Consider the following 16,790-nt stretch of genomic DNA (forward strand, 5'->3'; position numbering starts at 1 on the left):
AGCGGATCAGACTGTGTGTGTGTGTGTGTGTGGTTGAGTGACATAAGGAGATCTATCATTGAGTGATGTAGATTTTGGCTGAAGTAGGTGACAAACCCATTGGTGGTGAGGGAGGAGGGGGGAACTGGTGCAGATGAGCAGAGAAAGGAGTTGTATCAGAGACATCGGGAGTTAGAAGACTGGATTTTAGAGAAGTGAAGCATATTTGCTTTGCAAATGAAAGGCCAGAGTTGTAAGTTAAAAGAATGAATTTATTTTCCATTGTTTTTAATGCCAATTGTTGATAGCTTGATTAATTTTATTGCTTTTGATGTAGGAGTCTTATTACAGTTTAGGTGATTCTAAAATCTTTAAAACCTCGCCAATCAGTCACAAAATAACAGAAGAAGAGATCAACAATCTACGACCATATGCTGCTCATCTGTCATATTATCATGCACTGCTATTAGCATGAAGAACCTTTTCTGGCAATCAATGAGATTTAGTCCAGCATGGAAAAAGAGCCACAAAGGAGATCTGTAAATATAACCTCCTAATGAATTGGCAAACCCAAGGACATGGCTAATATTTTTCAATATTTCTCTACATATGGAATGGGAGTACTTCATTGACATTAAAGGTCAATAGATTGGCTTCTGAATTTTGTTTGAATTAGACATGTTTCACACCACAATCTTCCCATCTCATCCTGTCAGGTACCTTACATTTCTACTCTATTTTGCCAGTAATGTTTCAATGATCAGATTACTTACATGCTGCCACACCATCCCACACATGGCCATGCAGAACTTGGCTGGGACCAAATACGCTGCTGCTAACATTCCAATGCTCTGATTTGATACACTTTATCTCACGCTCTCTTAAGCGTACTTAAATTTGGATAATTGATGAAATGGGTTCTATAAACCCGAGGTAGAGAGTCTCGGGAGATTGTGACGGATGTCGGCGTTAAAAGTTGGAAGTAGGCAGAGCAAGGAAACTGTGCTCAAGAAAGATTTAGTTCAAAATAAATAAAATAAAGTCACTTATTCCCCAAATAATTAAAATATATGGCTATATCATAAAATCACGTAGAGGAGTTCAAAAACATTTTATATAAAAGTTATTATGGGACAAACAGATTTAATAGCGATAAATAGGCATATAATATGTTATGTGCAGGAAGTTGGTGTTTTAAAACATCCAACAAATTACCAAGTCAATAAATGTGGAATTAACACCCCTGAGTGCAGGTCAGGTAATTGCATTTGCAGTAAATTATGGTTACCATGTATTGGAGTGTAGAAAGATTTGTGTTTTAGAAGCTTAAAGCACATGTAGGCAACCAAATCAAACATAAAATATCAAAATTACTTGGGTCCTGGGTCCTGCAATAGGTGAGCTAATGAGCCGTTAAAACTTGCTATCCATATTGTGACTGCATCTTCCTCTGGGTTTCTGAGCCTGCTGTTCCCCCAAGACTTGAGCTACCCATTATCATGCATGCTTTATCAAGTGTCTTTGAAAGCTAAACTGACAGTATTGTATGGTCATGAATGCAGCTGTGACAAAGTTAAAATTTCATTTGAGGGAAAAAATTGTGTTGAAAATATGTGAAAATAACATATTCCAGTCTCATAAGTAGAGCCTTAATGCTATAATGGATACATGTTTTGCACTATGAAACAAAGAAATTGGTAAAGTAAACTTAGATGTACGTTTGGGATTGCACAATTTCTATGAAAATAACCAGTTCAGTATCATACATTGAGATTTTCATGTTTATTATTATTATAAAATTTGGAATAACTACCAAACATCATCATCAGCTATTTATATAGTGACAATAATTCCGCAGTCCTGTACACTCACATGACTCACATCAGTCACTGTCCCATTGGTGCTTACAGTCTAAATTACCTAACATACAGAGAGAGAGAGAGACTAGGGTCAAAAGCAGCCAATTAACCTACTAGAATGTTTGGCGTGTGGGAGGAAACCGAGGCACCCAAGGAAAACTATGCAAACACGAAGAGAAAATACAAACTCCACACAGATAATGCCAAGGTCGGGAATCAAACTCATGTGCTGTGAGACAGAAGTGCTAACCACTAAGCCACTGTACTGCCCATACCATTAGAAAATGATATTCCTTTATTCATTAAAAAATGTAATAAACAAAAACACTGGATACAGTTTTCGTCATTTAACAGAAACATAGCAACATTTGTAAACTCTGTCACTAAGCTTGTCCTGATGGAGAATCTTAGAGCAAAGTAAAAGAATCATACTACTCTGAGAACATCTATAATCAGATTATTACTATGGGATGCTACTTGTGGAAAAAAGGCTGTTTTTTTCCATACATGCTGTTTTTATTTGGATACAGGTTGTCCCGTAATGCCTAACGATACATAAATGATACTGGCAGATCTAGGCTGGCGTTTGTGAATGTTCTCACCGTTAGTTAACAGAGAATTCTTCAGCTCCTGTTGGTCTGTTCCAAGAAAGCTTCATAAAAGTCTGATTCAGTTGATGTAGATAACGTGTTTTGTTTAGTTTGCATTCCAGTTATAGAAGACTATCTACATTGTTTCTGTACTTGGCATCTAACCATTTCATTTTATTATAACAAGGATACTCTTATGAGTAGTAAATACTCCTTCTCTTTTAGTTTTTAAATTTCTCACCTGCAAAAATCTGTCTATACAGTCTCTGTTTCTAGCGGGTGTTTCATATACTCTGTTCAAGCCATGGAATAGTTCCATTTATTCAGTGACCTCCTTGACAAACTGTCGACAGTAATATGAAGCATCCAATACATCACATGATTTTATTTCTTTGATTAATGCTTTTTTATGTTTGCAATATAGATGTGCTGCATATTTTATTTTAATCTAAATTTACTGTGTTCTTTTCTTAATAGAAACGCACAATGAATTCTACCCTGTACCACCTCCCTATAGTGTAGCCACCACTCTGCCAACTTATGATGAAGCTGAGAAGGCTAAGGCCGCAGCAATGGCTGCGGCAGCCGCTGAAGCAGCACAGAGGGTAAGTAATGATTATTTACTGTATTTCACACCTTTTTCTATTCATTTTTTACAGCTGAACAAATCACAACTGTTTCAGACTGAAAAGTGTGTATAATTTTTTATTTATACATCACAATACAGTGTTATAGGTAGTTAGGGCCTGATTAAGGGTCACAGCTGCCCCTGGCTACTACACTAGTTCCACCCCCCAGTGTGTGTGTAAATAAATTTTTTATATATATAGATATATATCTGTAAATAAAATAGTAATACATTAAACACACTTCATTATGCACTTCCTCTCTTACCTGATCTTGCAGTGTAGACTGCCTGGTGTTCTCTTTTGCATGTTCTTGGAGTGTTGTCCGTTGGCTTCTGGAAACTTGGGAGTCCTGTATTTAAAAAAAAAATTGCAAAAAATATTGCAAAAATTGTATTATAGTGCAAAATTTTAACAAACCCTGAATGATACAAAACAACCCCCTAGTACAGACAGACAATAAAATATATGAAAATTATTTACACTCCTATAGTAACATCTACCAGCCCTGTCTATCTAGTATTTAGCATTCTAGTGACCGCTGAAACCACAGTCAGCATCCACATCACCGCCACACAATACAGAAATCCTGCCCTCTACAAGCTATTTCATCACCTCCCCACCAATTCATCCCCCCTGTCATTATTATCAACCCGCACCAGACAGTTTATGACCCCCCCTATCCGATTCATTAACCAAAGTAGCCAGTTCCTTACCTCCCCACTGCTTTTTCATTAATCTCCCCTATCCAATTCATTAACCCCCCCTCTAGCCAGTTCATTACCTCCCCATTTTCACTTCATTAATCCCCATTTTCACTTCATTAATCCCCCCCTCTAGCCATTTCATTAACTCCCCCATCCAATTCATATGCCCCCTCTATCCAATTCATAAGCCCCCCCTTCTTCATATGCCCCCTCTATCCAATTCATAAGCCCCCCCTTCTAGCCAGTTCATTAATCCCCATTTTCACTTAATTAATCCCCCCTCTAGCCATTTCATTAACTTCCCCATCAAATTCATAAGCCCCCCCCCCCTCCAGCCAGTTCATTACCTCCCCATTTTCACTCCATTAACCCCCCCTATCCAATCCATACTAGCAGATCATTAATCCCCCCATATCCAATTTATAAGATCCCCCCCCCCTCCACATCCGATGTGTCACCCCCTTGATATTTAACAAGCACTTACCTTGCTGTCTTCTGTTCTCCTCTGACCAGACGCCGGCGCTTCTGTCATCTTCACACGCAGTTAACAGCATCCGACGCTGTTAGCTGCGGGCGCGCTCTGTGTGATTAGTGTGGTCACGTGAGATGTGAGACACTAAGCAATACACTGATAGGGCAGCTAACAGCGTTGGATGCTGTTAGCTGCGTGATTGGGTACAGGAACATGCGGGACCGCCCCCTTGAGGCCAGGGGCGGCCCCATTAGAGGAGAAAGAAGCCGATCATCGGCACTTGAAGAAAACCCCCCCCCCCCAAAAAAAAACCAATAGCTTGTCAGTGTTCCGCGCTGCGCCCCCCCAGGACTCAGCGCCCCAGGCTGCAGCCTGATTAGCCTAGTGGTTGATCAGGCCCTGTAGGTAGTGGGAATAGTAGAGATTTGTAGCATAAACGAGTCAGTCTAGCTCCAGAAAATGTCATGGCTTGGTTGTGCCTAGTACAGGAAAATGTACATACAGCTATATGTATGTATAAATTATCTTAACACACAGGCTACAAGCAAATTTAGGGAGTCATGTGTTACCCCCCTTTTTTTCACCTGACCAGATAATAATTTTATACAGTAATCTCCTAATATATACAGTATATTGGACCAGAAATGATTGTAGATAGTTGGGATGTGTAATTTAAAAAAAAAATATTCTACAGGTCCTTTACATTAAATGATTCAAAATAAAATTACAAGTGGTCATAGACTTTTAGTAAACCTAGTACCCAACATCATATAAGCATAGAGGTCATTTGAAGTGACGCTGTGTTTTTAAAATTAGTTTGTCAGAGCCTACATTTTTATCAATCAAAGTTAGTCATTCATCTAAACAAACATTGTCTCTGAATTAAAATTCCTGTGATGCCCAAACATCCAGTTGCTGGTTAGTGGCCAGCAAAGCATCATGGGAGTTGATGTTCAGAAGATGAATGCCCATTCTAGTTTATTTTGAATAAGCATAATCTTTGTGAGGGAATGTGATTTCAAGCGTTGCATCATGTTTATCCACGTGAACAAAGGTTTCTTTGTGATGCTCTGTCCATTCTTTGTGGGATTTCATAATTACACTGCAATTTTATAAAAGGGGAAGAAATTATACCAGTTGTCAAGTTAAATATTGAAACAGACTACCTAAGATAACGTGTGAAATGCCAGCATGCATCTCCTAACCCCCCCTCCCAAAACAAAACAAAAACAATGACTGGTATAGAATGTCCTTAAATTATAGATCTGCAAGCAGTTATGTAATGTTATCTACCTTTTAGCTATCACGCACCCTTGAACTGTGTGTTCTAGAGATAAACCTAGTTAATAATATACCTGGTACAAACAGGTAAAGAGTCAGTCCTACATTTGACTTCCTGGCTGTACAGCTGTCTTTCAGTAATCTGCTATAGTTTTGTAGCACAGAATATAAAATAATATTGTATATATGAAATGTAATATGTTATATCTGCTATTTATTAGTCATTTTTTTATTGAATACAACAAATAGTAACATAAAAAATAGTTCCTTAAGTAATCTATAATAATAAAATATTTGTCTAAGGTATATAGAGTTTTATAAATATCAACATTAATTGGATATTGAACATTGAATTACATTAGCAATTAAATATGGAAGATTTCATAAACAAGAAATAGCCTATGACTAGTTCCAATTTGTAATATCACCAAGATGTGTAAATAACCAGCAGTAATGTAGGTATATAAGTGTATATAACGGTAACCCTCCAGGCACATACTCCCACATTACAGAAGATTGAACAAACCCTAATTGACTGGTTTGGGTGATTAGGTGACAAATTTAGACAAGATTGTCCGACAACGATTTTATCGCACATTTGTATCTTATCCATCTGGACCATATTTTATAATACTTCTGAGTGGTATTTCTTGAATGGTAAATTAATCTTTCATGGCCTTTCGTATTATTTACCAAGGTAATCCAGTTATGAAAGCTGGGGTAGTCACATGCCATCCACGATCGAGCAATAATGACCTTGGAAAGGATAAACATATTGATGACATATTGGATTGTACTTTGATTTAACAGAAGATCTAGTGTTAATCCAAATATACATATTTTAGGAAACAGTAAGGGATAGTGACTCCAGGACATTCCCACAGGAGATGCAAAAAGGAAGCAGAATCTGAGCCACACTTAGGACATTTCGAGTTATGCCTGCTACCTATTAAAAAAAGTCTTTTTTCTAAGGGTGTAGTACACTATATGCAAAATATATAGTTGGATTTGACAATGTCTAGTACAGGATGTTGACTCTTTGGGACTACCCAACATAGAAATCCACTCCTCCTCCTCCTCACTAATGGGCCAAGATCAACTTCCCATTTAATGTTGAGGTGATTTAAATCATCAGGAACAAGGTGAGGAAGGATATTGGTATATAAAATGGATAATGTTTTGGTGGTGCCCACCTGTTCGAGTAACACTTTAATCGGGAAAGGATCAAGTTGAATGGAAAGACTCCCAAATTTAGATTTTAGAGTGTGTCATCGCTGCAGGTAGCTATAAAATAAATGGTTTGGAACTGAGAATTCTCTTATTATTTGCTCATTTTTTTTTAAAAAAAATATGTCCATATAATTGACCAGTGAACTGGACACCAAATGTCACTCTTTTGAAGTTTACAAAGTTAATTAAGGTTGGAACTGCCCCATATAGGTGAGTCTAGTTCAATACCTGAACTGTCTAACTCGTCGTGCATTAATTTACATATTAAATTGCTTCTCTAAGGAGTGGTGCAGTGCTTCTGGAGGCTTTCACACTCAACAAGACTTGAAGAGGAGGATAAGATGACCCCGTCTGCTTATGAAGGAACCCACACAAGGAATCTGTCGAGGAGAGTTCAATCCATTTTCAAAAATGTGCCAATTGGGTGGCAATGATATAAACCCTTAGATTAGGAAGGGCCAGGCCACCAGAGTCTTTAGACCTATACAGTATCTACCTCTGGCCCTGTATTTTCCGGATCCTACCGCCAAGCACCTCCTACCTGATGCCTCTCTGCCTGTCGGATGCTCGTTCCTGCTGTTTTCTTTCCTTGGATGTCACCTAATGCTGCCTTGCTGCTCCGGTTCCCGGCCACCGCCTATACTCTAGGTCACAGCTTGGGCCTGTTTTCCACTCCTCCCGCTGGTCCTGTTCTCTTCTGCTCCGGTCGTCTCCTGTTCTGATGCCCTCAATCTGCCTCCTTTCACCCCCACGCTCTGCCTATCTCCTCCTGACCTGATCTGCTTGACCCCATGCATAGTTAACCCAGGTCCCGGCTTGGGCCCTCTTCCACATCTTCCTTGCCTTTCTGCTGCCTGAAGCCTCATCCGTTGCTCTCGCTGCCTTCCTATGCCTAATGTTCTTCATCCTGGCCTCTCTCACTGGTCGCCTCCCTCTCCCCTCTCTCTCCCCCGCCTCCTGCAGTACCTCACTGGGTCCCTGCCTCTCGTTCTTCTTACCACTCTCCCCCATGCTCCAGCAACCCTACAAATCTTATCCACATCTCCCAACTTAACTCCCTCCCCTTCTCCTGTGCCCTCTGGAACTCCAGATTCATGCGCAATAAACTACACTCTATTCACAATCTCTTCATCTCCAACTCTTTTAACCTTCTTGCTATAACTGAAACCTGTCTCTCTTCTACTGACACTGCTTCCACCGCTGCTCTTTCCCATTTGGACCTCTCCTTCACCCACGCCACCAGACTGGATGACTGTCCAGGAGGGTGTGTGGGCCTCCTCCTTTCCCCTAACTGTACAATTCAGGTTATTCACACTGTACCCTCTCTCTTTATCCTCCTTTGAAGTCCATTCTCTCCATCACTTTTTTTTTCTCCCCCATCCACCTCCGTGTCTGTCATTTACTGCCCCCCTGGCCCCACCTCCCTCTTTCTCGATAACATTGCAGCCTGGCTTCCCCACTACCTTTCCTCTGACCTCCCCTCCATCATACTTGGCGACTTTAACATCCCTATTGACAACCCCACTCACCCTGCCTCCATCAAACTTCTTTCCCTTTCTTTCTCCTTTGGCCTCGCTCAGTGGACCTCTTCCCCCACCCACTGTCTTGGTCACTCCCTTGATCTAGTTTTCTCTCATCTTTGTGATCTCTCTGACTTCTCTAACTCTCCATTCCCACTCTCTGACCACCATATCCACTCCTTCTCCCTTTCCTCCTCCCCTGCCCCCACCTAAAACCACCCTCACCAGGTGTAATCTTGATGCTCTTGACCCTACTTCATTCTTGTCCTCTCTTGAAACACTCTTCTCCCCTCTGCCCTCCCTGTCATGCCCTGACCAGGCAACCTCCCTCTACAACTGCTCCCTCACCACTGCCCTGGATGCCTTTGCTCCCGCTTCTTCTGTCCACCGCCGCCACCATTTGATACCCTAACTCTGGCACTCCAAATTCACCTGCTCACCAGCGCACTAGGGATGCTGAGCGACTCTGAAGGAAAACTCACTCCCTAGCTGACTTCCTTCACTTCAGATTTATCCCCTCCTCTTACAGCTCCGTTCTCACTTGCTAAACAATCTTTGTTTAGGTCCCTCATTTTTTCTCAGTCCTTCAATCTCCACTACCTCTTTGCCACGTTCAACATTGAAGTTCTTGATGATCCAATAAATGGTTGATTTAGGTGCAATCTTAGTAATAGCAATATCTTTGACCATGAAGCCCTTTTTGTCCAAAGCAATGATGACTCCAGGTGTTTCCTTGCAGATAACCATGGTTAACAGAGGAAGAACAATGATTTCAAGCACCACCCTCCTTTAAGCTTCCTGTCTGTTACTCTAACTCAATCAGCATGACAGTTATCTCTAGCCTCGTCAAAACTCTCACTTGTGTTAACGAGAGAATCACTGACCTGATGTCAGCTGGTCTTTTTGCGGCAGGGCTGAAATGCAGTGGAAATGTTGTTTTTGGGATAAAGTTCATTGTCATCATCATCATCATCAACATTTATATAGCGCCAGCAAATTCCGTAGCGCTTTACAATTGGGAGCAAACATTGATAAGACAATACTGTGTAATACATACAGACAGAGATGTAAGAGAACCCTGCTCGAAAGCTTACAATCTATGGGACAATGGGAGTTAGAAACACAAGGGCATGTGCTACATCATATTGCACAATGGAGCAGCTAGACTGCAAAGGTAAAAGTATTGAGTGTGCTGTGTGTGTAGCAATGTTGGTCAGAAGGTTGTTGTCTTGAGTTAGCAGTGTAGAGGATGGCAATAGGGTAATCTAGAGAAATTAAGATGATGGTTGAGGAATATCATAACCTTGTCTGAAGAGGTGGGTTTTCAGTGAACGCTTGAAGGTTTGAAGACTAGAGGAAAGTCTTACTGTGCGAGGGAGGGAATTCCACAAAGTGGGTGCAGCCCGGAAAAAATCCTGTAACCGAGAATGGGAGGATGTGATGAGAGTGGAGGAGAGACGTAGATCTTGTGCAGAACGGAGGTGTCGAGTAGGGAGATATTTCGAGACAAGTGAGGAAATGTATGTCGGTGCAATTTTGTTGATGGCCTTGTATGTTAATAGAAGAATTTTATATTGGATTTGTTGAAATACAGGCAGCCAATGTAGAGACTGACAGAGTGGCTCAGCAGAGGAATAACGGTTTGTAAGGAAAATCAATCTAGCCGTGGCAAAGAGGGACTTTGAAATTAATTGCAATTCATCTGATCACTCTTCATGACATTCTGGAGTATATGCAAATTGCCATCATGAAAACTGTGGCAGCCGACTTTGTGAAAAATAATATTTGTGTCATTCTCAAAACGTTTGGCCATGACTGTAAATTTTGGAATCTCTTTTTATTACTTGGATAATGTGAGCCCAACTCTTCTGAACCTCTACAGCAAAGTCAAGCAAGATAGCATACTATAGATACTATATGGTTCTTAAATTTAAGAGGGCCCTTAACTCTGGCTAGTCGAAGGATAGTGTCATGGTCTCTGTAATGAAGTGTTTTGGCAATAAATGTACAGTACTAGCCGGCGCTCCTGTTTGGGGAGGTTGAGATGGAATACAAGCTCTCTCGATAGAAAATTATGGAGTGAAAGCGTCTTCCCCGGATTCATGTGTGCCAATTTTCCAAAAATGTTTGGAATAGAGCTCTCGACTTACAGATAGACCCACACGTCTTAGATTATTCCTTTGAAGTCTGCCCTCCATATCAGACATTTTTTACTTGCAAATAATGTTAAAAGTCACTAAATCGGAAATGTCACTTTTCATGGTATTTGTAATATCCTCAAGATAGGATATGTGGTGTTTAGCCTCTCCAAACCTCTCCCTCGTCTTTTGCAAATATTGGCAAATAAAAGATAAATTCAGTTGCACTTCTCCAATCCTGTCTGTCGCTCCTTTTTTTTTTTTTTAGAAGGTGAGGGTAGGAGCGTCATCTGAGGCCTGAGCTAGTGGATCAGTTGACACTGTGGAGGACCTAGTAGAGCCATGAGAGTCGAAGGGGGTGCTGGATCAGAAAGAGCAGGCAAAGTTTTCCAATTTCATTACTGTGGCTGTATTAGTTCCCTATCTTGGCAAAAATATACAGAGTAGAATAGGGGAGGGTGAAGTAAACAGCCTTGTGTTGACAGCAAAGCAGCACAAAGTAAATTCAAGTAGAGCGCCTTGTCGTACACAGCTTGTAGATGACAGAAGATGAATTAGCTTATAATTTAATCAGATTCAGAAATAATATATGATGGAACCACAAGATGGCAGTAGTGTCTATGGTTCAAAATAAATATACTCTATTAGTTTCTTTGAAAAGTTGCATGGACATAAGTACCCTGATGCTGAAGAATGAAAAGTTGTGAATGTGAACATGCACTTGTTTCTTGATCCACAGTGGTAGTTGTCAGAGCAGAGATGAGCAACCTCTGAACTATTATGTTGCACGTTTACCGTCATTAGATGTAGGTCCCTTGCATGTATAAACCTGGCATGTTAGACTTTGGTCAGTGAGATCATTGTAGGGCATTGCACTTTCACCTATCTAAGACTAAAATGACTGATATGAGAGGACACTAACTTGTGAAGTCCGAGGCAAAAATCCTTAATTTCCTAAACTGGAACTTTTATTACTAGGTATCCTTTTATAAGAAATCTACTTACATTTAGGTTTGGGGGGCTTTTAATTTAATTTTTAGATTTTCTATCACTGCAGTGTGAGCTCCTATTCTATTCAACACGTTTTCACCCAGGACTTGTCTGATATGGGGACAAGATATATCACAAGTTATGAAGTTTTGTCATGAATTAAAAATGTGTACGTACATGATTTTAAATGTGAAGTTTTTTCATAGTGTCAACTCCTTCTAGGTATAGTGCAGTTTAAATGAGATTTGTACAAATTGAATTCCTTCTTTAAGTTCCTTGTATGTATAAAATGCAGATTAGTACAGAGCAACTTAAAAAATGGACAATAGTACAGTACATGGAACAATATACAATACAAGAAAATAAACACTAGGACATTTTATTATTATTATTATTATTATTAATAATTTGTAAAGTGCCACAGTGTTCCACCGCAGACAGTGGAAAAAACAGGACGTACAAGGACAAAATAACTGCAGACATGAAAACAAAGTGTAGGGGGTTCACTGCTCATGTAATGAATACATTCTAGTTGGAAGTGGACACAGCTGATTCAAGATGAATGGGTGTGGCTCAGCGTGGAGTTTGAGACAGTTGTGACGGTGCTTTAGGTGGGAGTAGTGTAAGGTCTAATAAAGACATGGGTTTTGAGTGGACGTTTTAAGTATTTGAAAGCTGTGGAGAATCTGATCGGGCATTGTAGGGAATTCCATAAGAGGGGATGTCTTACAGGCGGAAATGTATGGTTCTTACCAGAGGTGAGACAAGGCACAGGTCAGAACCAGATCGAAGAGGGTGAGAAGTAGAGATGAGATTTGAGATGTATGAAGGGGTGTAGTTGTTGATGGCTTTGTAGGTAATGGTAATTTGGATTCTGGATTATCAAGTGGTGGGCCAGATGTAGACTGGCAAGAGATGAAGATCTTGCTGCGGCATTTAAGATGGTTTGAAGTTGGGATAAATGGGTGAGATGAATGCCCAATAGGAGAAGATTGCAGTAGTCAAGGCGGGAAATGATGAGTGTTGACAATAGTTTTGGTAGCATCTTGTTGTCATGTTATTGACTGTGATGGAGTTGGTGGCTCTTCAAGGAGGGAATATGGTCTCCTTTTTAAATTTTGAACTTGGGTAACATTGGGACATCTATGTGGATATACATGGCCAAAAGTATGTGGACACCTGAACTTCACATCCATATATGCTTGTTGAACATCTCATTCCAAAATGATGGGTTTTAATATGGTGTTGGTCCCACCTTTACTGCTATAATAATAACAGCTTCCACTCTTCTGGGAAGACTTTTCACTAGATCTTAGTACATGGCTGCAACATTCACATCCATTCTTCCACAAGAGCATAATTGATGTACCCGATGTTGAATAATAAGGCCTGACTCGCAGTTGGAATTTCAGTTCATCCAAGAGGTGTTTGGAGCTGGAGACAGGACTTAGAGCAACCCACTCATGTTATTACACACCAAAAATGTTTGGACCTCTCTTTGTGCACAGGGACATAGTCATGCTGAAACAGGAAGGGACCTTCCCCAAACTGTTGACACAAAGTTCGAAGCACACAATTCTCTGTCATTGTACGCTGTACCATTCATACTTCACATTGCCAGATAGTGAAACGTGAGTCATCACTCCTGAGAAAGCATATCCACTGCTCTAGAGTCCAACGGAGGTGTGCTTTACACCGCTCCAGTCAACATTTGGAATTGCACATGTTGATTTCATGATTTAGTGTAGCTGCTCAGCCATGGAAACCCAATCCATGAAGCTTCTAATTAAAAGTTATTTTGCAGTGTTGCTTTCATTTTAGAACTCTGTAGTGAGTGTTGCAATCAAGGACAGACAGCGCTCTTCATTGCTCAATGGTCCCGTTCTGTGAACTGGTGTGGCCTGTAACGGCTACGTTTTTGTTGCTCCTAGATGTTTCCACTTCACAATGACAGCACTTACCGTTGACTCGGGGCAGATCTAGCTGGGCAGAAATTTGATAGACTGACTTGTTGGAAAGGTGGCATTGAAAGTCACTGATCTCTTCAGTACGACCCATTCTACTGCTGATGTTTGATTATTGAGAATGCCTCGCCATCTGTTTGATTTTCTGCAACTGTTGGCAATGGGTGTGGTAGGAATGCCCAAACATACTAATTACAAGAGGTGCCCTCATATTTTTGGCCATGTAGTGTAAAAGAAAGACAGTTAGTTAGAGGACATAGTACAGAAGGAGGGGGGAGAGGTAGATTTGGGTGTCGTCAATGTAGAGGTACTGGAGGCCACATAAGCAAACTAGTTTCCCAGAGAAGTGTGCATTATGAAAAGCAGATTGCCAGGGACAGAGTCCTGAGGCACCCCGATAGATGGAGAAAGTAGAGTGGAGGATGTCCTGGAGGTAGAGACAGGAAAGGAGTGGTTCAATAGGAAATAAACCATGAAAAGACAGTGTCATGAAGGCCGGTGTGAAGAGGGTGATCAACAGGGTTGAAAGCAGCAGAGAGGTCCAGAATAATGAGTATGGAGAGGTGACCCTTAGACTTTGCTGTAAGTTTATCATTGATCACTGTTGTGAGTGCGCTTTTAGTGGAGTATTGTGAGTGTAAGCCCGATTGACGAGAATGGGAGAAAGTGAGATGGGTAGTTGTGTGCGAGTCGTCGGTTGGAGGTAAAGGGGTGGGAGAGAAATAGGGCGGTAGCTGGAGAGAGACTGGGCTAAGAGATGTTTTTTATTTATGGGCAATTGAAGACCCTTAATTGAGGTATTTGCCTCAGAGAGCTTATAGTCTAATTAAAATAATCCTATTTATGACAAAATTAGTCTACATTTTATGACAGATTTAAAAAAGTGATTATGTCCTCTCTATACGTTAAGCTTTTAGTTACTTTAGTAAGTTAGTAAATAAAGTACTTCTGCCATTCTGATATTACATATAATCTGTATTTAGGACAAAGGAGTAATGAAGGCTCAGTCCTACCTTGGGAACTAAATGCAAACTTAAGTGCCTGTGGAAGGTTTCACGACATTGCATTCAGGGTATATTTTGTCTGTGTTACATCAAGTAATAAAGTAAAATGATGTTAACTTTAGGAGCAGTGAAATATAAATGTATATAGGACATTTTATGGATGTTATGTAACCTTTTGAAGTTTTATAAAGACACATTTCTATGATATAGAGGCAATTTGTCTGAAACACCAGAAGGTTGCTTTTAAGTCTACACAATTTGTGATTTGTATACATGGAAGATATCGCTGTAAAGTCACAATAAGTTACATAATTTTGCTTTATTCACTGATTAATCAATCAATCCCTTCGACTTCTGTTTAAAAGTTGTTGTTTTTTTTGTTTACGAATTGTCCTCCCCATCTGTCTTCCTTTTATTCCTCACCTGTTTAAGTTGGGTGAAAAATATGCATAAATATATACAGCAGTGATTTGTGCATTTGTCATTTTGCCTCATGTCATGAGTGCAATCTCCCTTTTCTCTGTGTGTCTTGGCACATGTCTGGAGGATACAGCCTGTGGCAACCTCCTCTAAATATATTTTGTCTGTGTTTTGTTGACATGCATTCACCACAGACCAAATGTAAATATTATACATCAGGGGATCAGGTGGATATGTAGGTCAGTGAAACCACTTTTATGCTCGGCTGTGAAAGAACACGTCACCAGTTTTGTTGCATTTAATGTTTTCCAGTGGATTATTTTATTCTAGTCATCATAGGGATCACTTATTCTGATACTATGTTATCAATATGTTACATAATCCAAGTCAACAGTTCATGCATGTGAGGTTTAATTGTGGTTTTGAGGAGGTCAATTCAAATGTGGAGAAACCCTAGACTAACCTGAATTCTGAAGCAAAATTACCTACAACAGGCTTGTCAAACTCTCAACCCCAATTGGGCCAAATAATCAAAGTCTAAGATTGAAGAAGAATGTTTCCTATGCAATTTTGTCACCCTGTCATCACATTGTGAACCCTTCATCACACTGTGCCCTTCATGCTGCTTTTGCGCCCCCTCAGGTTTCCCCTGTTTCACACTGTGCCCTCCATGCTGCTTTTGCTCCCCTTCACTTACCTCTCTATTGCCTTCTTTCTTCTGATCTCTTTTCTTATGTCTTGCCTGTCGCGACTTCTCTCTGTGCGCTCCTCACTGAAAATGTCGGGCGTGATTACGTCACACCCAACATTCAATGCGAAGGGAGGAGGAGGTAAGTATTTTATTCTGGGATAATGGTTCTGGTGAGGCTGCAAAATTTAGGGGTTAGGGCCACCAGTTTGACACCCCTGATCTACAAAACAATAGTCCTAGAGCTAGGCTTACATGAGAAACGTTGAGAATACACTTTCACATATATTAGAAGAGACAGGGACACAAGTTTAGACTTGTTATGATCCATCAAAGATGCCTATTCTCCTGGAATGTCTGGGAAACTCCAGAATTTTTTTGGAGTTCTCCTGGGAGAGCAGGGCAGCCTCCCACATCCTGCCCTGTTTGTTTGTGAAGTGGGTGGGGCGGAGCTAATTGTGCCATCTGGCCACGTCTCCTGTTGTAATTGGACAAAATTTATATGGTTTAGCATAGTGGTGGGGCCTAAATGCTTGATTCGTGTGGACACGCCTCCAGAATGCTGCATGGAATTCTCCCCTACTGGACAGGAGATCTCCAAAGTAGGCGAGTATGTGATACATTCCTAAGATGTAACATATATCATATCTGGAAACTTTAACATTGATTGAAAAACTGAATACCAGTGCTATATAAAGTCCTTCCTGTGTCAGTCAAATGGTTAAGTGTGATTCATACACATTGACCTAATACTTAATAGCCACAGCATTTTATTGCATACAATAGGTCCCATATCAATACAACCTTCCTTCTGTAGAAGAGCTACACTTCTCAGTCAAATGGTATTGGTGGCCATGAGGACAGAGTAGAGTGGGCTGAGTTGTGAGCAGAAGGCAGTAGAATTTTTCAGTAGTTTGTAAGACAGAGGGAGCAAACAAAAAAATCCCAATGCCAATGTAAATTACATATAAAAATGCTGATAGAGGAATACAGCACTTTATAACCAGTTGCATTGTTATGTCTAGTTTGATTATGCATCAAAGCCACAATTAATGACTTTCTACCTTGAGAACAACATTTTTGAGAAATACTGCTTTACACAAGCCTAGTCAGCACTGAATCATGGGAATCGAGTGGTACCAATTGTCTAACGACGAGCATGGGAATTTAGCAGATCTTCTAAATGATATCTGAAATGACATTTGTGTCTGACTTATTTTGCTTGAAGCCAGAGTATATTAAAATTGAGCTACAAGTTACAATACTGAGAAATAAAGGTATTAGCATGTGTTTTATAACTAGTATTGACATTTGGTGTCCTT

At 40.3% G+C, this 16,790-nt stretch overlaps 1 protein-coding gene across 2 annotated transcripts in view; it reads left to right on the plus strand.

Moving 5' to 3' along the window:
- The window catches only part of NDFIP2 (Nedd4 family interacting protein 2), an 80,592-nt gene that overhangs the window by 22,535 nt on the left and 41,267 nt on the right, over positions 1-16,790 (plus strand). For both annotated transcript variants that reach the window (XM_075199882.1, XM_075199883.1), the window contains exon 3: positions 2,906-3,033. In XM_075199882.1, coding sequence (XP_075055983.1) covers positions 2,906-3,033 — 128 coding nt within the window. The remainder of the gene's footprint in view (positions 1-2,905; positions 3,034-16,790) is intronic.

Source organism: Mixophyes fleayi, chromosome 2 (assembly GCF_038048845.1).
Source record: "Mixophyes fleayi isolate aMixFle1 chromosome 2, aMixFle1.hap1, whole genome shotgun sequence".
Lineage (NCBI taxonomy): Eukaryota > Metazoa > Chordata > Amphibia > Anura > Limnodynastidae > Mixophyes > Mixophyes fleayi.